The sequence below is a fragment of the Carica papaya genome, chromosome 9 (genome assembly GCF_054855325.1).
Source record: "Carica papaya isolate Zhongbai chromosome 9, ASM5485532v1, whole genome shotgun sequence".
Classification (NCBI taxonomy): Eukaryota; Viridiplantae; Streptophyta; class Magnoliopsida; order Brassicales; family Caricaceae; genus Carica; species Carica papaya.
This window is the reverse complement of record NC_142317.1, coordinates 17,065,291-17,090,342: the sequence shown is the minus strand read 5'-3', so window position 1 is coordinate 17,090,342 and position 25,052 is coordinate 17,065,291. Positions and strand designations below refer to the sequence as shown.

The 25,052-nt window shown below is 33.6% G+C and overlaps 3 protein-coding genes and 1 pseudogene across 5 annotated transcripts; 2 read left to right on the top strand and 2 right to left on the bottom strand.

Annotated features, from left to right (window-relative positions):
- Positions 1 to 1,063: 1,063 nt before the first annotated feature.
- Positions 1,064 to 6,820, top strand: LOC110812588 (E3 ubiquitin-protein ligase BOI-like). The gene is made up of 4 exons (XM_022039406.2): positions 1,064 to 1,412; positions 2,357 to 2,466; positions 5,283 to 5,641; positions 6,088 to 6,820. The coding sequence occupies exons 2-4, from the start codon at positions 2,361 to 2,363 to the stop codon at positions 6,619 to 6,621; spliced, it is 999 nt and encodes a 332-aa protein (XP_021895098.1). The 5' UTR covers positions 1,064 to 1,412; positions 2,357 to 2,360; the 3' UTR covers positions 6,622 to 6,820.
- A 945-nt stretch (positions 6,821 to 7,765) lies between these two features.
- Positions 7,766 to 12,623, top strand: CUE1 (Glucose-6-phosphate/phosphate translocator-like protein). 2 transcript variants are annotated; one of them, XR_002539321.2, is made up of 10 exons: positions 7,780 to 8,333; positions 8,804 to 8,926; positions 9,015 to 9,167; positions 9,470 to 9,555; positions 9,686 to 9,770; positions 10,681 to 10,800; positions 10,919 to 10,987; positions 12,028 to 12,157; positions 12,237 to 12,379; positions 12,496 to 12,623. XR_002539321.2 is itself a non-coding variant. In XM_022039421.2 (9 exons), exons 1-9 carry the CDS (start codon positions 7,923 to 7,925, stop codon positions 12,311 to 12,313), a joined length of 1,254 nt encoding a protein of 417 aa, XP_021895113.1. In that variant the 5' UTR covers positions 7,766 to 7,922; the 3' UTR covers positions 12,314 to 12,440. The 2 variants fall into 2 exon arrangements, 1 of the variants encoding a protein (XP_021895113.1); XM_022039421.2 differs by lacking the exon at positions 12,496 to 12,623 and having other exon boundaries at positions 7,766 to 8,333; positions 12,237 to 12,440.
- Positions 12,624 to 13,231: 608 nt separating this feature from the next.
- On the bottom strand, positions 13,232 to 15,666 carry LOC110812596 (transcription factor MYB98-like). The gene is made up of 3 exons (XM_022039415.2): positions 15,013 to 15,666; positions 14,651 to 14,777; positions 13,232 to 13,996 (listed from the first exon to the last, which is right to left on the bottom strand). Exons 1-3 carry the CDS (start codon positions 15,570 to 15,572, stop codon positions 13,442 to 13,444), a joined length of 1,242 nt encoding a protein of 413 aa, XP_021895107.2. The 5' UTR covers positions 15,573 to 15,666; the 3' UTR covers positions 13,232 to 13,441.
- A 6,503-nt stretch (positions 15,667 to 22,169) lies between these two features.
- Positions 22,170 to 24,572, bottom strand: LOC110812597 (GDSL esterase/lipase At5g62930-like; annotated as a pseudogene). Its single transcript, XR_015816200.1, has 3 exons — positions 24,033 to 24,572; positions 23,046 to 23,210; positions 22,170 to 22,493 (listed from the first exon to the last, which is right to left on the bottom strand). The product of XR_015816200.1 is annotated as a GDSL esterase/lipase At5g62930-like (transcript).
- Positions 24,573 to 25,052: the final 480 nt, after the last annotated feature.

Here is a 25,052-nt window from a genome sequence, read left to right as displayed (position 1 = left end):
TACATATTAAATAATATAAATTATTTTATTTACGTACAAGAAACCCATTATTTTAATAATTATACGAGTTTAATTTCTACGGGTATCAAATTTCTGATTAAAATGGAAAACTGTACCTATCTTAAGAAGAAACTGTGTGTTAAATTTCAAAAATGTTATTTGAATTAATTTAATAATTTGTTCATACAAGGAAGGAAGGACTGACTGACTGAATTCCAATTATTGTTTTGTATTACATTACTCAATCAACTTTATATATCAATTATTGTACTTAATGTCACTTTCAAATACATATGTATTTACGATCATGTTATAATGAATGATGTGTACATATTGTCGAGTGGTAGAAATTAAGATATTTAACAGCAAAATATAAATATATGAATTACAACTAACTACTAAAATCATTTCCCCCCCCCCCCCCCCTCCTAATACCATAATTAAACCCAAAAGTAAATCTCACTAATTCCGAATGAAAATAAAAGTAATTAACATTTAATTTAATAGTTGAAAATTACAAGGCATGACAGTAGAATCCGTGAAAAAAAAATCATTCTACAAGGCCATAAAATCATTATATTTTAATTAATTAAGTTTTGTGATCGTTTAAATCAACTTTAATTTATTTACTTAAACAAAAATTCGTGTGTATACATGTACATCCCTACCAAGACTAATTCAATCAATTTGCATTAATTAATTTGAATTTTTAAGGCTAATTATTATTAATATTTTTAGTTTTATGTGAAACCCGAATTATAAGATTCTTGAAGCAAGGAAAATCCATATCTGTCCCCACTCAAATATAAAGAGTGACACCAGGGGTATTACTGTAATTTCCATATACTGAAATTGTGAAAATAAATAAATAAATAAATAAAAGAGAAGCAGAGGCGGTTAAAGGTTAAAGGCTAAAGGCGAAAGAAACGAAATTCTCAAGAAATGGGAAAAAGGAAAAGAAAATATTTATTACCGGTTGGAAAACGAAAAGAAAGCTGACGAGGTGAGAGAGAGAGAGAGAGAGAGAGACAGCGCTAAGGTCTAGACAGCCATGAAGATTACAACACCAACATCAACAGCAACGCCAATACCAACACTACCAGCAAAGACTTCCCGTACAAATGGAATCATCCGTTTTCTTCTTCTTCTTCTTCTTCTTCACCTTCACCATAACCACTCATCACCATTCGTTCTTTTTCCCATTTTCGTATTTAGTGATGCCTCTTTTTCTTTCCTAACCCATTATCTTCGTTTTTATCCATCTTCTCTCTTTTCATCCATCCCCCTTTTTTTTTCTTCAGATTCTTCCTAATCGCACTCTCGCCCCGCCCTATCTGTTATTGGAACTGCCTTTGATCCGATTCTCTTCTGTTTGTTTCCCCGGAAGACTCGACTCTCAAGGATTAGAGATTGTAAGATTTTCTTTTTTCGTTATGTGGGGTCTTCAATTTTAGTGTGATCGATTTGGGTTTTCTTTCTTTCTTTTTTTTTTTTTTTTTCTTCTTCTCATGTTGGAGGTTATTTATCTCGTGCATTTTAAGTTAGACCGTTTCTGTTTTTTCTTTGGTTGGGTGTCTTCTATATTCTTCCCTTAGTTTAATCAGGGGTTTTCTTGTTGAAGTCGGGGAGGGGGGGAGGATTGTTGGATCAGAGGATAGGATCATGCTTTTGTTTATATATTGATTTTAACGATGTTTTGATTGGATGAATATCTATCCGGCTATTGTTTTCTACAGATTTTATTTTTATTTCCTTTTTGGTTTATTAAGGTCGGATTTTCGTTGTGTGATTTAACCTACATGTTCCAATATTGAGACCCCTTGCGTGAAATCATTGTTTTTTGCACTTAGATTTTCAGCTCTGCAAGCATTCTGTTTGGTTGCTGAGAAATGAGAAAAACTAAGGAAAAACTGTAAAAATTAAATTCGTGTCTTGATATTGAAGGAAAAGCTCCTTTTTTATTAGCTACTTCTGCGAATTCAGCTTAAGTGGGGGCTCCTCTTTCTTGAGATCCCCAACAAGCAAGTTCCCATTTTTTTTTTTTTAATTTCTTTTTCTTCCTTGCAAATAAATTTTATTACCAATTCAATATATTGTTCTAATCTGGGGAAGCTCGTTTTATTACAACAAGGAAAAGGAATCTAAGATATTTTTGCCAATGCGTCATTTGATTCTCTTGCGTTTTCTAGAAGCTTCAGAACTCAAGTTGCTTCACCCATTATCAAGTCTTTGGTAGTGTTATAATGCTGTACATGTCTTTATTCTGTTCCTTGTGAAGCTGCTTGTGTTTAGATTCCTTTTAAGTCAACTTTATGGATTACTTGCAGCGATGATCTTATTTATTTGTTTTCTGTAGGAATATGTTCGGAGGTGATAATAACAATCTTGTTTTCCCCGTTTTCGTTGATGACAATCGCTTCCAGTGTGATGCAACTGTCTTACCTCAGCTTCAGTTATTTGGCAATCGTGAGTGTTATCAATAATTATTTTTCATTTTATTGCTTATCTTTTCAGTTTTATGTGAATCACACAATAACATAGGTTAATGCTTGAAATAAGATTGTCAAATTGAGTTTAATTGCTGGCTTCTAATATGTTCATGGAGCATTTTCTTTTGAAAATAAAATTCATGGAGCATTTGTAGGAACATTTAGTATTTGTTGAGAGATAGGAGAGGACAGTTATTAAGACTTTGTGGAAGTACATTAAGGGAAAGCTCACGTGTCGGGGAAAAAAAGGGAAAGCTCTCTACTTGTGTTAAAAACATGTTTGTTAATATTTTTGAATAATCTTTGGATGAAGAATGTCTTATTGTATTTGATGAGCGTATGACAATGCAAATCTATTTTCTTTTGATTTCTGTGCTATGTTCTTTATTGTCAATTTTCACTATTGCGTCCTCTTCTGGTTACAAACTACAGTTTTTTTTTCTGTTTTCTCCTATTCTATTGTGATATGTCTCCTATCTTCACATTGTTTAATTTTTTGCTTGCATAAATCTTCCTTAGTCTGTGTTGTCCTCTGGACGTGCAACATATGGGTGGGTTAATTTATAAAATATGCTAAAATTTTAAAATAATAGAAATATGCATACCATGAAGGTATTTTTCTAAAGCATGATTTTTTTTGCAATGTTAGTCAACTAATTGATAGTAATAGTGTCACTGAGATCTCATTAGTACCCCACAATCTATAGAATTCGTGTGTTAGAGTTTTTGAGAGTATCAATTAGTCCAGCAGGAATACACTAGCAATTAGTCAGTGGGTGGGGAATGGACAGAAAATAGAGATTTGCGAGGATGATTGGGTGCCTTCTCAACCAGGTGGCCGTTTCTGGACATCCAACATACACATCAATACCCTACTCTGGAGGCAGATCTCATTGTCCAAAGTCAAGCATCATGGAACGTACAATTACTCAACAGTTTGTTCTTGCCTCATGTGTGCAAAGTATTGTAAGTATCCATTTGAGCAGTAGATTATCTCCTGAAAAACTGCTATAGAAAGGAACAAAAGATGGTCATGTTGTCAAAAGTGACTATTTTCATGCCTGGTTGAAAACGAATAGTGGGAGGCAAAATTCATGTTCTGATGGGGAGGGTTCAAAGTGGTGGAAATTATGACAATAATGCCAAAGGTTTGTAACTTTGTTTGGAGCCTATGCAGAAGTACCATACCAGTGAAACATCGGTTAGCTCAGAAAGGTATGCTTGTAGATACAATATGCGAGATGTGTGGTGAACAGAGGAAATGGAGCACCTATTTGAAGATTTTGCTTATGTGAGAACATGGCGGAAAATATGTCCTCTGCAAGGGGTGCTTAACTTTACGTGTCATTTGGGTATTGGTTATGGTCTAATCTTCTTGTTGCCCATAAGCACCGCACTTGGTCTATGATAACGTTATGGGGCTTGTGGCGGAGTAGAAATGAGTGGCTCCATAAGAGCGAAAAATTCTCCCCCCCCCCCATTCTCTATTTATGAAGTTATAAACATGCTTGCTGGAATTTGATGAGGCAATTAATAGTGCAAAACCAGTCTATGGGAACAAAGCCATTCTGGTAATCCAACTGTATGGACATGTCCACCAGAGGGATATTCAAATTAAATACAGATGCGTTGTTGGATAATGATGAACGGATTGGGCTGGGTGTGGTTTGTCAGGATTGGCATGGTAGAGCCATTTTTTGTATCCCTGGCTTCAGCAGGATAGATATTAGCATGTCTGTCCTCTAATTGATGGATTTCAAAAGAAAGAAAAAGAAAATAATCCAGTAGGAAATTGCCAAGTTTGATATAGGAAGATACAATTGACCCTATTAGTTCATCCAAACTTGTGTCAGATTTAATTTTCACCTTAAAATTGTAGGACATGAATGTTTTCTTATATTTTTTAAGTTACACTTAACTTTAACTAAAACTTCAAATCACTATAGTGTTTACTTTCACTGATTACAAGATTAATGCGGTAGAGCTCCTAGGTTTGGGTTGGAGGTTTTGATAAGATCTTATGGATGCTTAAAAGTCAATAAGCTACTTTTGTGGCATAAAGTTGTCATGCAACTAGTTTCTGAGACTAAGAGTAAGAAATGTTTGGTTTGTGAGGTGCAATATTTATAAACTTTTGGATGTTGTAGACATCTAATCTAGCAAACATGGTTAGTCAAACAGTTAAATGGGCACAATATGGTTAGTGTACCATAATGATTTATTGTTAGAATGGGGAAATGATACAGCAAATTCACTTTCTTTAATTTCTATGTAGTATTATCATCTAAAATAAAGGCATGTTACCCATAAGGATTACTCCGGTTGGCAAGGATGTGCCCCTTATACGTCGATCACGTTGATTGTCTGAGTTTTACTATTCTAGCTAGTACTCTGAGGAGAAAATTTTTTTTGAATGTACTAAGCATATGTAGGGAGTGTGTCCTTAAGATTGGTAGGAAGAGTGTAGTCTTAGGGTGCAAAAGTTAGACCAAGGACACTCAAAAAATAAAAATAAAGGCAAGTTCATGAACTAGATTGGGGGTAATCTTTACAATGAAATTGTTACAAGCTTCTGGGTGGAGAAAAAAATACTTTTTGTAAAGTCAGAATCCTTCCTTATCCATACATGGAAATGTGCTGTAATCTTTTGCTTCTGATTGCATGGTTTCTATTGTTCATTTTTGCTATTATATGCGTTATGGATAAAAAATTAGGGTCCTACCTGTTTATAATATGTGTTCCATCCTGTTGATTGATTAATTTGCTCAAATAAATTATTGTTGTTCTTTTTAGTCCCTGCGGGGTGCAATGTGGGTTCCTTGAACTACATGGGAAATGAACATGCAATGCGTACAGACTGTCCTGTAAAGAGAGGCAGGGAGGCAGATTCAACTATTCGACAACAAAAGCGTCATGTGCCTTTAGACAAGAACTTCCATCAAGATGAATCTGGTCAACCTTGTAGTTTTGTGAATCCAAATCCTGTATCAACTGGGTTGAGACTTTCATATGAGGAGGATGAGCACAATTCTTCTGTTACCTCTGTGAGTGAAAGCATGAACGGGGGTCTGCCAGTTATGGCATCTCTTGACAATATTAAGGTTGAGATTGATAGACAGAAAGAAGAACTTGATCGCTATATCAGACTTCAGGTAAATAATCTGATTCCAAGAATCAAAATTCTGTCAGTTTCTACTGTTCTGGCCCTAGTCAACCGAGGTTTAAGGGACAACTATGGGTTAATGATATTTGAGGAATGTGGCTTCATATTCTGTCTTTATTTTCAGTTCTTGAACTCTGCTACCGAGTGTGTGTTTGTTGTGTGTAAATGCTTTGGCCTGTTAGTTTCTGCTGATGTTTATCTTAGTAACTCTGACAATACATAATATGTTTTTGTGAAGTACCTTTTGACAGTTCGTATTTATGTTTAATGAATTGCTTATTGCCCTGAACCATGCAACTTCAAGTGGTTCAACGTGAAACCTTGGTTTCACTGGTGCTTGTGAAAGCTTTATATCTGACTGATAATTAGTTAATTACCAATAATATTATGATGCCATTTGGGATGTAGCTTTAACATCGACATTTGTTTACTCAGGAAGAGAATATCATGAAAGGTGTGCGGGAACTGAAACATAGGCACACAATTTCTTTCCTGAGTGCAGTAGAGGAAGGGGTTGGTAAGAAGTTACAAGAAAAGGATCTTGAATTAGAAAGTGTGAGCCGCAAGAACAAAGAACTTGTGGAGAGAATAAAGCAGGCTAGTATGGAGGTTCAGTCCTGGCAGTGCAGAGCCAAATACAATGAGTCTATGGTCAACGTTCTAAGGAGCAATCTGAAGCAGGTCATGGCCCAAGGTGCAATGCATGCTAAGGAAGGCTGTGGCGACAGTGAGGTTGATGATACAGCCTCTTACACAAATCAGAACCATCTTAACTTTGTGGATGGATCTGGAAAGTCAGATTCCACAAATAAGAAAATGATCTGCCGAAGTTGCAAGGTTAAGGAAGTCTCTGTATTATTATTGCCGTGTAGACATTTGTGCTTGTGTACAGATTGTGAAGGGTTTATTGAAGTCTGTCCTATCTGCCATGTAATGAAAACTGCCAGTGTTCAAGTATACATGTCTTAAGAAAAAATAATGGTACGATATGTATGTGAACACTTGCAATTGTCATTTCCCTTAACTGCTGGGAATCGATTTAATTTAATGTTTCTATGTCTGCTGGATTTGAGTTTGTGAAAATTACTGAACTTGTGTGGTTTTCTGTATTAGAAAACCACCCAAATCATATTGGAAATAACACACTCAGCGCCTTCTTATTTGTTTAGATTTCTGGATTGATATTTGCATATTCGTTCAAATCTTTTGTAGGATTAGAAAACTTTTTGCTATGCTTTTCCCTGTTAGTTGGTTGCATTGTAGGTTTAAGCCGATGTTTCGAGTTGCAGCAGAAGTATGCGTTGGAGCAATAATGGCAACTTGCAGGTTCTCTCTTCTCTCTGCCAGTTGTCTGCTAGTGCCAGAATGAAAGCTGATGTATTGATTGAACATGAAGTGCTGTTAATACATACTTTAGCTCAATGCATCTGCTATACCGGCTGCTTATTCAACCTTCCATTTTTAAAGTTGATGATTGTTTTATCTTCAACTCCTTCTCAGCATAAATGAAAGACTTTTCGTAAAATGCTGACATGATATTTTTATAAAATACTACCTTAAAGAATGTAACGAAGAAGGAAAACTCAACTGAAAAAAGCAATTATTTACTGTGAAGATTGAATTTCCATAATTTCATCCTCAAACTGAAAACAATCTTATTTAATTCCTTATCATTTTTATGGTTCTGTAATTCTTGTCTTATTTTTTACTTAATTATTTAGATTAACTTACATTAATCAGGGAAAAAAGCAGGTTAACCGAAAGAGCACGATACGCACCGTTTAGACCTACTGAAGAAAAAAGAAAGCAGAGCATGCCTCTTGATTCGTATCCCCGACGGGGATAAAAATGTTGGCGCTACCAAACAATCAGTGGCTAATGAACCTGGACCTTTTTGATTAAGCATGTTTTCCATTTTACCCCACCAACCAAGCCTCCTCCTCACCTGTCAAAAAGCTCTCTATTTTTAGATATTATTTATTTGTTTTCTCTCTCAATAAAAAAATAAAAAACAAATATTAATTGGAATATTCAATACATCGTTTTAAATTTTATTATTATTATTATTTTTTTTAATAAAAAATATCAATAGATTTTGTAATTTGTAGTTGTTGCTCTTCCTGCTGTTACACCAACCTCTCTCTCTTTCTCGGCGGACTCTCCAACGTTCCTTTCTGAAAAGAAAATTCTCTCTCCCATCCATACTTTCTCATTCAGATCTCGACGGAGAAGAAGACACACGCGCAGAGAGGTGTACAGACGGGATAAAGATGCAGAGCGCGGCATTCACTCTGTCTCCCTCTCTTCCTCTCCTCAGACCTCGAAAACTCTCACTCCAGAACCCTAGATTTGATCCTTTACGCTTCTCTTCTGTTACTTCTTCTTCTTCTACTTCTAAATCACACGATCTCGCCGCACCTCTCAATGCCGTTTCGCTTCCTTCTTTGCCACGTCGTTCCTGGTCCTTGTCCTCATCTGCCTCGCGGCTCCGGCCCTGGTCCAATGTTCCTTCTTTCTCTCCCGAGGCCCGAGCTGACCGCTTTCATGTCAGAGCTAATGCCTTCCCCGAGGCCGCTAGCGAGGGCGAGAAGTCTGAGAGCGTATCCAAGACTCTCGTGCTTGGATTGCTGTTTGCCATGTGGTACATTTTCAACATCTACTTCAATATTTACAACAAGCAGGTTCGATGTCCGTGTTTTTCGTCTCTTCATTTTAATTTTCGGATTTTTTGTAAGTGATTTCATTCTTCTTTTCCTATTTGGAATCGGACGCCCATCGAATGGACTGATGATGGGGAAAATATGTCCAATTATATGATTTTTGAGGTTGAAATGTTTAGATCACGCCGAAAATGAAGTTCGCATGGATTCTTATTCTTGATATTTGTGATTGTTTTGGATGAAGTCTTTTCTTAAAGTGTTCATATCCAGTAAAGCTCGTTTTGTTGCATTCGATTTTTAAAAAATAGGAAACGGATAAAAGAAGTGGATAGTGACAAGCGAAAAGTTGGCGGTAAGGGGTTATTTGGTTGAAGATGACCGGAGGCATGCATAAATTTTACTCATTGGTCTCTTTGGCATTGATGCTTGTATGTATCGTGCTGCAATACTAAAGAGAATAAATCAGTTATCTAATGTCTTCTCCTTTCCAGGTGTTGAAAAAGTACCCGTTCCCAGTGACCGTGACTCTTGTTCAATTTGCCATCGGGTCCGTGCTTGTCATTTTAATGTGGACTCTGAATCTCTATAAGAAGCCGAAAGTCACTGGTGCCCAGGTACTTTTATGTGTCATAGCTCTTTTTTTGTTTCCAATCATTTTTTCTTTTAGGAAGTGATGCTTAGTGCAGCTTATTCAATTGACAGCTTGCAGCTATCCTGCCACTTGCAGTGGTGCACACACTGGGAAACCTTTTTACTAATATGAGTCTTGGCAAAGTGGCTGTTTCATTTACTCACACAGTCAAAGCTATGGAGCCCTTCTTCTCTGTTCTGCTCTCTGCAATGTTTCTAGGGGAAGTAAGGACCTTTTTATCCTTTTTTTTCAACTGGATGTCTTATCATATGTTTGCATCATTTCGAGACAATGGAGTGGATTGGTGAACTGTTGTGCTCATTTCAGTTGCAATTGTTGATTCAAAGTTTTGTGGACATGTTTGCTTGTAGTTCCCAATTTCTTTTGTTGCATGACCACCATCAAAGATTAGCATGTCAAAATTATTTATTTGGGAGAAAAATGGATGGTTCTTGTATTGATATTAACTAATAACTGCACTTTGAGTTGTTCTAGTTTGATTTCATTTATCATTGCTCTGATACAGATGCCTACTATCTGGGTGGTTAGTTCCCTTATACCAATTGTTGGTGGTGTGGCACTTGCATCTGTAACTGAAGCCTCTTTCAACTGGTAAACATATTTGCAGCTTGAGTTTTCGGTTATGATTACATATGGTGCAAAGAAGTATTATCTAGAAACAATCTGAGGTGGTTATTTTAGTTTGTGAAACTAACATTTGATTTCTTTGTTTTTGTAACAGGGCTGGTTTTTGGAGTGCGATGGCTTCCAACTTGACAAACCAATCCCGTAATGTCCTTAGTAAGAAGGTTATGGTTAAGAAAGAGGTAATCTAACTGTCTTGAATTGTCTACCCCATTGTATCTAGGGACTTTGAAAGTTTTCTCTACAAGTAGAAGTTTGGAATTCCTTCAATTCTATGATCTGCTTTCTTTTGTTAAAAATTTCATATCTTTGTTTCATCATTTTTTTAGTCTTAAAAATAACTTCATCTTTTTTTTTTGTTTTAAAAAATCTCGTTCAAGTCTCCATTGTGCCTTTGGATTTGTCAGTTGAATAGTACTAGGGATGGAAATGGTGAAGAATTATATGATTGCATTGTCCAAGAATCATGGAAGTAGCCTTGAGAAGAAAATAAAGTAGGAAAGAAAGGAAACATCTAGTTCTGCTTCTTGAAACCCTGAAAAAGAACGAGTACAAATAATCTCCCTCTTCTTTACACCTCAGCTGCAGCCATCTTGAAAAAGGAAAAAGTGTGTGTGTATATATATGTAATATTTTAGATATTGGGCGAGTCTTTTGGGGTCGATTTTTTGTTACTTTCAACAAAGTGTGACTGCTACAAGGTCTTTTCTTTTTTTGAAATAATTGCTGTCCAGTGGTTAGGATACTTGCTACAAGGTCTAAAATGGTGTTTTAATCTCATTGTTGTTGGTTATTGTCTTTAAAAAGGTTAGGTCTTGATACACACTGGGTTGCTCATCCATTTATTCTGTCCAGTGTGCAGCTTTAAATTCTTAAAAAAATTTGGTCTAATTCAGACTGGTTTAGATTATCAAACCTCTAATAATTTCTGATTCTGACTGGATGTTACTTTACTTATTCATTGCGATAAACCAGTTTAGTAGTCAGCTGCTTGTATCAAACTCTCCTCAAATGTATTGGACTATCTTATCTGATTTGTTTGTGTTCCCATACCTCCTCTTGGCACATCACTAACTTTTTGCTCTGTAACAGGATTCTTTGGACAACATTACCCTTTTCTCGATAATAACAGTCATGTCCTTTATCCTGTTAGCTCCTGTGACTTTCTTTATGGAAGGTGTTAAGTTTACTCCTGAGTATCTGCAATCAGCTGTGAGTTTTTCTCTAGTTTCTCAAAACTTGTACAGTTTGTTATATCTTTGCTTTTGCTTGGAATTCATGGTCATTATGTCACTCTATGACTTATCACATTCATTCTCTATCATAACAGGGATTGAATGTTAGTCAGATCTATAAATGGTCTCTTCTTGCTGCATTATGCTTCCATGCGTACCAGCAGGTAAGACTTTCTGCATTAGTGTTTTTTTTTTTCTCTCTTCTTTCTTTCTCATTGGATTATGTATGTATTTGTACATGAGTTTAATAACTAGCAGTTTCGAGAGTTTTGCTTCATCTGTGTGCCTGTAACTGCATTGGGGGTGGCAACAGGCCAAATATATTTGTGAATATTTTGTATTTGGGTTGGTTGAAGTTTGTTTGAATTCGATCAAAACTCCAAGTCTTGTCCTATTCAAGCTTGAAATAAGTTCTTTTAATTAAATAAGCTGAATTTGAGCCTATATGTATTTGGGTCAAAAGCTTGCAAATGTATAGTATGTTTTACAGCTGAACACATTTTAATTGTATATTAAAGATATTTAGTAAATAGGATGTTAAACTAGCTCTTCATTAAGTTGATCAAATTTGATTTTATATATTTTGAACTTATTCGAGTTTTAGCTCATTGAGGTTCAGGTTCTTATCGAACTTTTCTCGAATCTTATGCAAACTCTGTTTCTAATAAATTAGCTGACTGGAACCTAAAATAATATTCGAAATCAGGCTACAAGTCTAATTGAGCTTGACACAGTTTCAAAATATCAAACCAAATATTCATTTGTTTGACTCGGCATGTTGCCATTCTTTGCTGAGATGGAAAGTTTGAAGTTTGAACATACTTCCAGTCTTGCTAGTTCCTAATATTCCATTGAGTATTTTTAATATAGTGGCAATGATGCATCTATTTCTTTTTCGTTTGGACTGATAGAATCAGTGAGAAACTTGACTCTGATTCTAGTTTTTGTTTCACCTACGAAGTCCTGTGATTTCTTTTGCTCAGAGGATCCTGGATTCTGAACGGTGCCATATTCTTTAAGTTTTCCTACAGTACATAAACATGTACTCATGAAATTCTCAATCATCCACAAGATAAAAATTTTGGGGTCATAAACATGCCCGAGTCCTGGGGAGGGAGTAGTATTTGAATGCTTTTGAGATAACATATACACTCCTGTTCTGGGTTGATCTGATGCTGATTTTTGTATGGGTGGTACAATGCAGGTCTCTTATATGATTTTGCAAAGAGTATCCCCTGTTACTCACTCGGTGGGTAACTGCGTGAAGCGGGTGGTGGTCATTGTCAGCTCTGTTCTATTCTTCAGAACACCTGTCTCACCTATCAACACCCTTGGTACACTATTTACCTGTGGTATTGTAATGGAAGAATATTAAACATCAGTTGTTAATTCCCTGTTTTGAAATCGATGCAGGCACTGGAGTGGCTCTTGCAGGGGTCTTCCTATACTCAAGGGTGAAGCGTATTAAGCCAAAGCCAAAGACAGCATGATTCCGCATAGAAAATTTTGAGTGGGTTAAAGTGATTACTCTATTCGCAAATTCAATTGCTTATTAGGTTAGGCTGGGCACTTTAATATATATATATATATATATATTTCATTTTGTATTTTCCTTTTCTTGAGGGTGTTTTTATTCTTTTGTGAACCCTTTCCTAATTTTGTCACTTGTCAGGTAACATTATGCGCCTGCCTACTTGTTTTCAGCTTAGGCCCCCAATTCTATGACCTTTAAATTTTGAATGGAATACCCAGCAATGTGGAATCCAGTTGGTAGGAAATGCAGGGAATTGGTCGATGTCATTTTATTGAGTTTTTCTTTTTTTGGTGATCGTCAACTACTTGAATTTCATATTGTTTCTATCTACATGAAAAAGCGGGCCAAAATCCATGAATAGAAGAGTTTATGCTAGCATATACTAGGCCTAAAGTTTTTGGTGTGCTCTTTATTTCAGTCCTACATCTAGCTTTAATTGGCTCTTCATGACATAATCCAAAAAGTTTTGGTAATTATCACTTGTTATTTTTTACTATGAATATAAATTAGCTTATATACTTTTTTATATATAATAAAATGAAACATGGGTTTTTTGGTGAAAAATGCTTAGAAATAATTTCATGAAATTCATTTTAAGTAATATTTATATTTTCAGGAATTACATATATTTTGTAATAATAATATAAATTTATATAATAAAATTGGGAAAAAAATATTCTTTACGTAATTAAATTAACGGAAAGCCTTAATTTTAATTTTTTCCATACAAAATTCAATTAAATTATGTCTACAACAAATAATGTAACTGTTTTATTATTCTTATTATTACTAATATTATGTGTTATTAGCCATTATTATTATCATCATAACAGTATAGTGAATTGACAGTATATATTGTCTATATAATGGTAAGTAATCAATATAACAAAAATCAATAATACTTATATATGTTTAGTCTCTCCCAAGCTCTTCTTGCCATCCATTCTCTTGACTCCAATATTCTCGAAAGGTGTTGGACCCAGACAGATTCTAAATCAACCTTAACGAAATTTTCTTCTTCTTGTTTGGCCAATACGTATACATATATAATTTTTTTTTACGTATATACCAACGTCAAACGGCCTTAAACATTGGCTATCATCTCCATGAGATCCAGCTCCTTCTTGAAATCCACGAACTGAGCCATGTCCATCTGAGTAGACTCATGTTTCTGATCAGGATCGGCAGTGCAAGTGGGTATATCATCAAGCAGAGAATCGATGGTACAGCTTTGATCTTGAAGCAACTTATCATCAAAACCGAAGTCGTGGAAATCATAATCCTGCACCAAGCGATGATCCTGAACCTCATCATGATCATCTGGGCAGAAGGTCCATGGCATCTGTAACAGTGGAGGGTGGGACGACGTCGTTTGAGGTTTGGAGTTTGTTGTTGACCTAGCAGTGGGAGGAGGTCCTAAGTTTAGGGTTTTAATGTAGTCCTGCAAAAGGGTACCTCTAGGGTACTTAGAACGGCATTTACGCTTGGAGAACTGCCTTCTTTTGGTGGCATTCCAGTGGTTCTTGATTGCGTTTTCAGTCCTTCCTGGCAGTCGTTTTGCAATCTCTGCCCATTTGTTTCCTATTTCCATATGGGCTTCTATTAGCACCTTGTCCTCTTCTTCACTCCATATATCCTTCTGGAATATTTAGTTAACCATGCAAACAATTAACTAATATAATATATATATATATAATTATTTGTTTGTAAAGAAATTATATTCATGTCTCCCATCTTGGTTTTGCAAATGAAACAATTAAATCCTTAATAATTTGATCGGAAAAAGATCATTTGAAATAATCAAATTTTATTGAAATTTTTAAGTGAATTATTTTTATATTCTATTCAACTAGTACATATATTAAAAAGAAACAATCGAATTTTATTGAATTTTTTCTAATTCGAAAGAATTTGATGTATAATATATTTTAAAACAAATTAAGTTCTACAGCTTTGGAAAGCTGTTCTTAGCATTGATGAAAAAGATATGTAAATTTGCAAATAAATATCAATCCCTAAAGAAACTCTTTGTTTCCTAATACATGTGTGTATATGTGTGCGTGTGTATGTATATATATATATATATATATATATATATATATATTCAGCCCCTAATGTAGCTTTATCATTATATTTGAATTGATGAATACATGCGCATGCATGTACATATATATATATATATATGTAGGGTTTTTGATGCATTGAGTTTAGGTTGCAGACAGGGAAAATAGTACGAAGAGGAGAAAAAATGAAAGAGAAATGTTCATAATTAAAGGGCATTAGAAAATGAAACCTTGATATCAGGTCTGAGATGGTTATGCCATCTCTCTCTGCACTGCTTTCCAATCCTCCCAGGAAGCATCTGAGCAATGTGAGACCATTTTCTTACTCCATATTTTTCAACCAGTTGAACTAAAAGCCTACATACACACACACATACATATATATATATAAGCATCTTAATCAATATCAACATATATATGACACTAAACTCGATATACATATATATAAATCACCATATAATATGAATATATATATATGCCAAGAATATTTAACTCATGTGATATAATATTTTTATTTTAGAGTTGATTTCGAGTTAGAATCTTATCATCTATTCTATCAATATATATATATATATATATTTTGATAAATTACCTATCCTCTTCAATGGTCCATTGGCCTTTCACTATAGTATTCCTTTTGCGAGTCTTCCATGTCTTCTTCCAAGGAAAAACCCTATTCTTTTGCATATCAGCTTTCTTGTAGTAATCATCCTCTGCAGATACACACGAAACTTCATCTGGCACTATGAAATTCATGGGTTTCACTAATGGGTAATCAAACCCTACATTACTTGACTGATTCATATGATCAACAACATTTCCCAACTGAAGATGATGATGATGATGGTGGTGATGATGCAGATTCATGTACTCTCCACTCTGAAAATTATCCATGACATGGCCATGTCCGTTATTGATCTCTGAGATTAACGGCTTAGACTCGTAAAAATCAAAATTGGTTGAACACCCATATGAGGTATAAGCATCAAAAGGATCATAACATGGTGTTTGGACACCAAATATGAGATTTGAAGATGGCCCATGATGGCCATGAAAATGATGATTATCATCAAGAAGGTTGAAATCTTGAAGAAATGTTCCCTTTGACAATGGAGGTTCGAAGAGAAACTCATCTTTCGTGTAGGGTTTCATGTAATTACTGTGATGATCAGAGAAGAAAGTTGGCTGCTGGTGGGTAGGAAGAAGATGATGATGGTGATGATCTTCTTCATCTCCTACCTTTGTTTCAAACTCCATTGTCAAGGAGAAGATCAAAATCTTTGGGGGAATTAGAAATGGAGTATTATTAGTTATATGAAACTGAAAATTAATTTGAATTAAGGGCAACAGCATTGTAATAGTTGGGTATTAAATGAGCAAAACTAAATAGTAGTAATACGAAGGTAATTAATTAAAATTTTGGGTAGTAATTAATAATTAAACATATATAATTAAATCAATATTAAAATTTAATTGTCCTTATTACAATTGGTCTTGTAATTGAGGGTCAAAGGTAACGCAATATTTTAGTCTTTAAAATCTATGTCAACCTGTTTTCTTAATGAACTAAATTACACAATTAAAACATGTTGGCTTTAAGGATGACCAATATATACATATATATATATATGTATATACATATACATACATTTACATCAATACAAAAGTAGTGTTTTAGAATAGCTGCAAAGATCTACATACTGGGTTTTTGCTTATTATATTATCCTTTAAAAGGAAATTAGAGTAAGTTTGGTTCAGTTTATTGCAATTTACTGATTTAATTCAAAATCTATGTCTATTTTAAACATTCATTTTTCCTTTTTAACTTGTTTGGTATGTAATTAAAAAAAAATATGTTAAAATAAGCCAAAATAATAAATTAATGTTTAGAAGAGAATTAAATAGTTACAAGTGAAAAAACCAAATCAAACAGGATTAAGTCTAATTATATTCAATTTGATCTTCCATTCAAATGTCCAACTTTCAATTCATACCGAATATGATAAAATTTTGTAAAAATAATAAAAAAAATTAAAAATTAATTAATGAACAATTTATTATTTGTTTTATTAATTTAAGTAATTTACGAACTTAATAAATAATTATAATTTCTAATAACAATCAATTTATCATTTTTCTTTTTAAGTTTAGTTTAGTTACATATTCATTTGATCAAGTAATAGATTTAAATGGGTCAACCTGTAACAAGATCTGGTATGATTAAAAACAAAAAAAAAAAAAGTGTTTTCTGGGTTTATATATATATATGTGTAGTTTGTAAATTACCATAAAGTTTTTTACATTCAAAAATTGTATAATATATATACAATATTCAGTCAAATATGTAAGACTTAACTGAAAATAATTTACTTTTTTTTTTTTAGAATAATAAATGAGTATTATTTGCATGAAACTGAAACAGATTTAACTTTGTAATAAAAACGTATTAAATGAGGAATACTAAATTCCAGTAATAAAAAAAAGTTAATTTGCAATTTTGGGTCATAATTAATAATTAGAGATTTATAATCAAATCAATGTTAAATTTTATATTTTACTTACACAGTACAATTGGTCAATTAAATTAAGCAATTGAGGAAAGAGTACACCAATATACATATATATATATATATTATATTATATTTCATATATACATTCATTTCTTATTCAAATGGTTACTACTTCTTACTCTCATTCTAATTGTGTCAGTTAGAGTCCCTGGGCTATTTTTTTGTAACAAATAAATTTTATTCTTGGAGGATTCAATTCGAAATTAATAATTATTTTAGTTATTAAAATATAATTTTTTTATTAATTGATATTAAATAGATTATTATTTATTTTATTAATTTCATTTAATATAGATTTAATGAATTAGTATGTCTAAAATATAATTTATTTTATAATTTATCACTAAAAATTTAATTTCCACTTAAAAAGAAAAAGTTAAATTCCAACTACAAAAAAATTTAAGGTACGAGATTAATAACTTGAATATAAAGTACTGTAACGACCCCGAAAATCAAAAATAGATAATATAATAATTTAAGTGCGGAAGCGAAATAAAAAGTTAACATTTACATCTCTTATACAATAACTGAAAAGTACTAAACAAACATTACGGAATGAATTCTCAGAAAGAAACACGAGAAATAAGAAAAGTAATAAAAAATAGAAAGTATCTAGCATCTACTCGCAATCTTCTTGCGGATCGGGCTCTGGAACCAGGTTATCTTGATATGAAATGGTTAAATAAAGATGAGCTACACTACCCCAGTAAGGATATCACACTATATCACTGGCACATAAACAAATGTTGGTAGAAAATCAAAATAACTAATGGAGCACTAAATTTAACAAATTCGTTTATCAATCATAAAATCATTTACCGTTCACTTACCATTGTGAAATTTATGAAAACAATCTATAGAGACAATAATACCATACAGATCATAACTTCGTGCACAATCAGCAATATAGAACATATCATAAATTCATATTCATTAACAATAAACCAAATCATAACCGTTTCTCGTTTCATCAGCTTATTAGCATCCATTGGGGTTCATGGGGGTGTCCCCGCTACATGTGAACCATTTTTCTTAACAACCTCAATTACATGGCCGTCCCCATACCCCGTCCGGTATGAGCGCCAAATTACCAAATCTTCATACCCTGTCCGGTATGAGACAACGTTCACGGTATGATTCCCTATGTACCCGGTCCATCCACCATCTCACAGGATATCTAGTAAGGCTGTCATTCTATTTGTTTATTTGATCACACCTCTTTCCTATTTTTCCTTAGTCTCCATTATCAAATTAAATATAATCACATAAATAAATAAACATGCATCCAGTAATGCAATCATATCTCAAATCCCAAAATCAAACAGTGGTCAAGTAAGGTAGTAATACATGCATTTAAACCATAAAATAGATAAGTCAGATACTATCATGCTTTTAGACCGTAAAATAAATCATCGAGAATAATGTCCGGTTCGAGCTTCATTAGCGATCTGTAATTAATTATGCACATCTATTTAATTTATAAAAATACCGTATTAGTCTTTATTTAAACTTCAATTCTATAATAGCAAATAGGGTGATGGGTCCTTACTTGATTTGATACCGAAAAGCTAAATAATTTACTGCACCTACGGGTGGTCTCTGGGTTCTCTGAATTTTTCTCCGGGAACTAAAACGCGCTTATGGTACCTATAAATGTTCCAAATAAACCAAAAAATAAGTCCCAGGGCCTACTCGGCCAATTTTGGAAATCTGACATGGCAGCGGTCCGCCTCGGGCCGGTCGTTTTCGGTCGAATTCGATCAATTTTACATCGATTCCTGCGAGCACACACACTAAAGGGCCTCGGTGGGCCGAAAAAATATGAAAAATCGAAACTCACTGGCGGCGGGGCTCTCCAGTGCGGCGGCTCCTTTGGCTCACATTGCGGTTGGGTGTTTCGCTTCGGTCAACCTGTAGAGATGAAAACAGTGATCACAATAGTAAAAAAATTACACAAAACAAGAATTGAAAAGGGTCTCATCGGAGGCGGTTTGTAAAATTCTCCGTGGCGGCGGCGTCAGGCTTTGGCGGCCAATTAGTCAGTTCTTTCACTCCGATTTGGCCATGAGTTGGTTTAAAATTGAATTTCGTGCAAAAGAGAAATTTTTTACCTTTTTGGCGGTCGGAAAGGGTTCCGGTGCGGCGGCGGGTGGCGGCGGCCGGCTCTTCGACGGCTGGGTTGTCTTCTCCAGCGAGGGGTACTGGCGGCTAGGGTTAGCGTTTGGGTGCGGATGAGGTTATTTATATCAATCCGCTTTTGATCTGCACCGTCCATCGCTTTTGATATGTACCATCTGATCGTGATTAAATAGAGAGTGAATCTGAGCCGTTCATCGCAATCTAATCTAGGCCGTCTGTGCGCGATTCACTCTCAGCCGTCCGTGCGCGCGGGAACAAACCTCAGTCATTTGATTGCGCGCACGCGGATCGCCTACGTGGCTCCCCCCGCGTGGCCTTCCGCATTAGCGCCTCTGCCACTTGGCCTATCCTGGTTGGTCGAGACTGCTGACCGGACGTCTGACGTGGCGCAATTTTTTTAAATTGCATTTTGACATTTGGTTTCCGATTTTTCTTTCAAAAATCTTCCAGAACCTAAATTTTCACTAATTTTTTCTAAAATTATTTTTAATTTAATCATTTATCAATTTACTCAATTTTTTTCTATTAAAGTAAAATAAAATAAAATATAATAAAATAATTAAAAAATTATATTTATTAATAAATAAAAATTTTAGGTGGGTGTTACAAGTATGAATATGAAATTAAAAATTCTACCAGGACAGTGTAATAATTATTTTGTTATATTCTTTAGCTGTACAATAAATTTGAATATATATAATATTTGATTAAGGGACGAAAAGAACCTCATACTTTCAACATAAGAATTGAAGAAATTCAAATAAAATCTCATATTTTCTCTCTCTAAAATTTCTATCTCTCATCTTTCCCCCAATATTTCTCTCTTTCTCTCTAAAATATTTTATCTTTCTCTCTCTCTCTCTATTTCTTCCTCTCTCTCACTAACTCTCTTTGACTCTCCCCTCAACTCCCTCTTTCTCTCTCTTCTAAAACCTTTTCTTTCTTTTAAATTTCGATTTTATCCTATCTATTTTTTAAATTCTAATTCTACTCCAAATATTTTAAATTTCTCCAAATTACCCCAAAATTATTTCGACTTTAATATTTTTTTTTTCAAATTTTAAGTATGTTAAATCACATATTAAAGCCGAATTCTAACAATTTAGTATCAGAGTAGCTCGATTCTAACGAAATTCTTAAAAGTTTTGTGATAATAGTAAAAAATAAAAACAAACTGACAGTGTCCGAACAGTAAAAAATATAGAAATTGGAGAAAAATATACGTGAGATGGATAAAAAATTCTTAAATTTTAGATTCGAAATGTATGAATCATAACAGCAAACCCGAATCATAATGGACTAATGATTGATTATGTTTGGCCAACAACTAGAAAGATTCATCGAAATCTTGTAAAGCAGAATGCGGATTGGTGAAATAGCTGCTCGACTAAGTCCCTCAATCTCTACTTCAAATATTGATAGAGGACTATTGTCAAACCCAAGAACCAAAGACATTGGGTTTGGTAGTTCGAATAAGAGAAGTAATCAAGCTAGTAACCATGTCCCAAAAATTGAAATTCTTATTTTTGATGGGCAAAATTCTAGAACATGGATCAGAAGATGCAACAAGTATTTTTATATTTTCATTATCTCGTAAGACAGTAAAGTGAAAATAACATCAATGTATCTTGGAGACAATACAAAAATATGGTTATAGGGATTAACAAATGACCTAAATATGTTTGATACGAAGTATTTAAGGTGGAACTGTATACAAAGTTTGAAGGATTAACTGCAGTTGATATTGTGGAGGAATTCAACAAATTAATCTAAAAAAATACTGTAATCTAGTATCAAGAAAAATTTAAAGAAATGAGGTCTTTGTTATTAACAAAAAACCTTAGATTTTGTAAAAAATATTTTATCTGTAATTTTACAAATGGTCTAAAGAATGAACTTCTACTGACATTAGATGCCATCAACCATTTGTGTTTGTTCTAAGGTAAGAACAAGGAGTAGATGCCATCAACCACCACAATAAGTCAAAGCACTCTACAACTTCTTCTAAAAGGAGTGTTTCCATCGCTGAAATTTTTTTAAAAATTTAGAAATTTTAAAAAGTAACACTATTGAGAAGTCTAAATCTTACAACATTGAGAAATAATAATTATTGCCATAAATGTGGGAAAAAAATATGCTCCAAGGCATTAGTGCAAAGAAAAAATAGTAATGACAATGGAGATATCTGATGAAGAAAAAAGAAAATGTGAAAATGATCAATATCTAGATGAATAGTAGCCGAATAATAAAAAAGATCTACAAGGAGTTCTTTGATAGCACAATAAACATATATATATATATATACACTATCTCTATATAATTATAATAATAGTAATAATATTATTGGACACCAAATATTTGGAAGTTGAATTCAACATTAAGGACACGTTTGATGTCCAAAGGAAATGAATTGTTGACATCCTAAAAAAATTATAAATAGTTGTAATGGTTAATAAAGATTCTCTAAGTACATGAATAATTACAATAGTTGATTAAAATTCTCATTTATCATTTCATGTTTATAAACAGTAATTGTAAATCAAGCACAATGTATATAAGGTTTTATGGAATAACATCTCATATTTTCTCTTTCTAAATTTTCTCTCTCTTCTCTTTGCTATCTCTATTCCTCTCCCTATATTTCTCTCTCAAAAGCAGTCTCTCTTTATTTCTTCATTTCTCTAAAACTCCCATTTCTCTCATCAACTCTCTTCTATCTCTCTCCCGGACTCCCTCTCTTCTCTCTCTTCCAAAACATTTTCTTTCTTGTAAATTCCTTTTGTCTTTTTACTTTGTTTTTTAAATTCTATGTCTACCATTAATCTTTTAAATTTTTCCAAACTACTCCAAAATTATTTTAATTTTAATATATTTTTTAAAAATTTTAGGTTCGGTAAATTACATATTAAAATCGGATCTTAATATTATTTAATAGATAAAAATGTTTTTAATGTAATATCTATTTCATGGGTCATCCAATATACACAGCATTTAAAAATAAAAGAGTGGATTATTCAGAAGAAAAGCTCAAAGTGTCCAATTTGCGAGTAAAACCCTAATGCAAAGAACCCTATTTTCTCTTTAGGGCAAAAGTAAATATTGTTATATGTATGTATTGTATATATACAGAGCAAGGATCATGTATGTGCCGTGGTTTAAATGATTAAGGGTAACAAATAAGGATTTAAAATCTTAACATAGGCATTGTTCTTGAAAAGCTTTCCCAGGGTTCTTTCCATCAATATGGGAGTGATGAGGGAAATCAAATGGCAATTCCTCAGCATCAAGCCATGCTTCCCTGAACGCTTCCATAACTTCCTGGTACACCACTGCATTGCCGTCTGCTGTCAGATGCAACCCATCCCTGTATAATATGAGCAACAAAATCACTTCATACATCAGTGTTCTGATCAACAAATCCTCCCAATGACACTTTAGCTACACTAACAACAGTAGTTTATTTTCAGATAAATCTACATTTCACTTGCCAAGTTACCATAATTTTCTACTCTATTTACCATTAGACTTGGTCCAAGTAATCTACCCTTATGGTTCAGTAAATTAATGGAATTCTATTACCATTTGACTCTCAGAAATCAAGAAAGCAAAAAATATCAAAATACCCCAGCTTGATACGAGTTCCGTCCCTAAATGTAACTTTTCCGTGAACATGGCACAGTAATTATAATTTAATCTCTCCCTCATTCCTTTTTCCCACTTCTACTTTTGAGGAATAACATGTCTGAAATAACAATAAAAGATAGACAGAAACTGAACTTATAAGGTCATTGCAACAAAATCAAGCATCTGCATCTCTACTCTTCATATAAGGAATTAATCTACAAGGATAGTCTGGTAGGAATGATTATATATATTCATAATGTTCTAGAAGTAAATGCCATAAATTATCACAGACCTTAGATACTTCTTCTGCCAGCCCTCTGTTTCTTACATCTTGGACCACAGATCGACGCAGAACAGACCCAGTTCCTTGGCTAACTCAAAACACTGCTGTGCATATACACCTGCCATTTTATTTGTCCGGTCTGTCTCTTTCGTAGAATTTTCACCATATAAAGATCTGATGCACAATTAAAAGCTTGTTTCATCATACTACTGTAAGAGAACTATGAATGAAAATGAGAAGAAATTATTTCGTTGATTTTCCCTCTTTCCAGTCTTCCTGAGTATGATAATAGTGGTGGCAATAAGATAATGCTAATGTAATAAAAGATGCGGTGTTTGAAGCAGAAGTCCGAAAGCTAAGTGGAGGTACATCATTGCTAGCAAAGATGGTACGGCGGTGGTATTGCTGGGCAGGTTGATATTATGCAAAGTATCATTAGACTTAAGAGTATGGCAGGCTTTGATGACAGGCTGATCATAAAGCACTCCGGATGATGGCAAAGAGAGATGCATTACAAAAGAACACAAGGTGAAAAAACAAAGAGCAGCAGAAGTGGTCAAATGCAAGGTGAGTTGATGATGGTACAGAGCTAGGTATGGGAATAAGGGCATAAACAGCTTAAAGCGCTATCAATAATATGCTCAAGAAGTCATATTAAATGTATCAAAATGAAATAAATTAGTGAAAGCACTTAGTGCAATAATTCATCTAAGGTTTCAGGACTACACAAGTCTAAAAAGTAAACAGTTCTAATAAGAAAACCTAGTTTTTGAATGTGAACTTCTCATTTGCAGATTTCAAAGGAAAGGTAGAGAAACAGCACACATGCAAAAACATAAAGGAGATGTAAGTGATGCTTATTTGAAAAAAGGATTGCAAAAATAAGATAGTAAAAAAACACTAAAAAGAAAAATTATTTCTTAAAAAATGGGGAACGTAAAAGATGTAAATGATACAAAAAGGAGGAAGCAGAACAGGAAATAACAAATATCTTACTGCACATAAATTTTTGGCCCTTCCTCGTCAACTGGTGGTGGAGTTATTAGAACAACTAGCATTGTAGGTGAGCATTCCTGCGCACAAAATCTCTTGTCAGAATGACAAATAGGTTGTCAATGGTAATTAAGGCAACAGCAGTTCAACATCATATATATTAAAACCATGTAACTAAAACTAATGAGAGAAATATTTAGAATTCATACTTTCATCTCAATTCAACTCAAAATTTCATTCCTAGTAAGAGCTCATACACGCATTTTCCTTTCTTTATTAACAAAATTGAGAGAGAGAGAGAACCAGATGAGATGGAAAGATATAAGTGTTTGTGAAAAAAAGAGTACCTACATAATGGTATTAACATGGAGAATAGTTAGGTTATGAAGGACAGGACCCAAACGCTTTCTAATGTGGTATGTCATATCTTTTTTGTCCATTCTATTGTTCAATTTTTACATATGCAATCAAGTTATTATGTCATTTGCAAAAATAAATCAGTCAAGTACCAAAGGACACAAATTAGAAGACATGGGAAGTATAGAATGGATATATTTAACTTGTGAAAATCATCATACCAAACCGATTGAATAAATGTTAAAAAGAAAAAAAAAAAAAAAAAAAGACCTTCAAAGTGGTTAACAATTTTCCTGAGATTCTCCTTTCCGAACAGAGCTGCATCATTGGCCCCAAAGAAAATAGTTGTAGCAACTGGAGCAATAATATAAATTTTAAATTATATATTTTTATTCATCAGAATGTAAAGTGTGTTGTATATTTTTAAAATAAGAACAATAATATTTTAAAATAATTAGTGTCTCAAAATCATTTTTATTGAGGATTTTTATTTATTTTATTATTATTATATACTAACTACTATCATCTTCATGGAAAGATCAAAGAAGGGAGGTACGAATCAATCACTACTGTCTAATTGTTTATAATGTGATTTGTCTTCTTTACAAAGGGAAAATAATTTGGATGCTCACTATTTGTTGCAAAAGAGAAATTTGAAGGAACCAA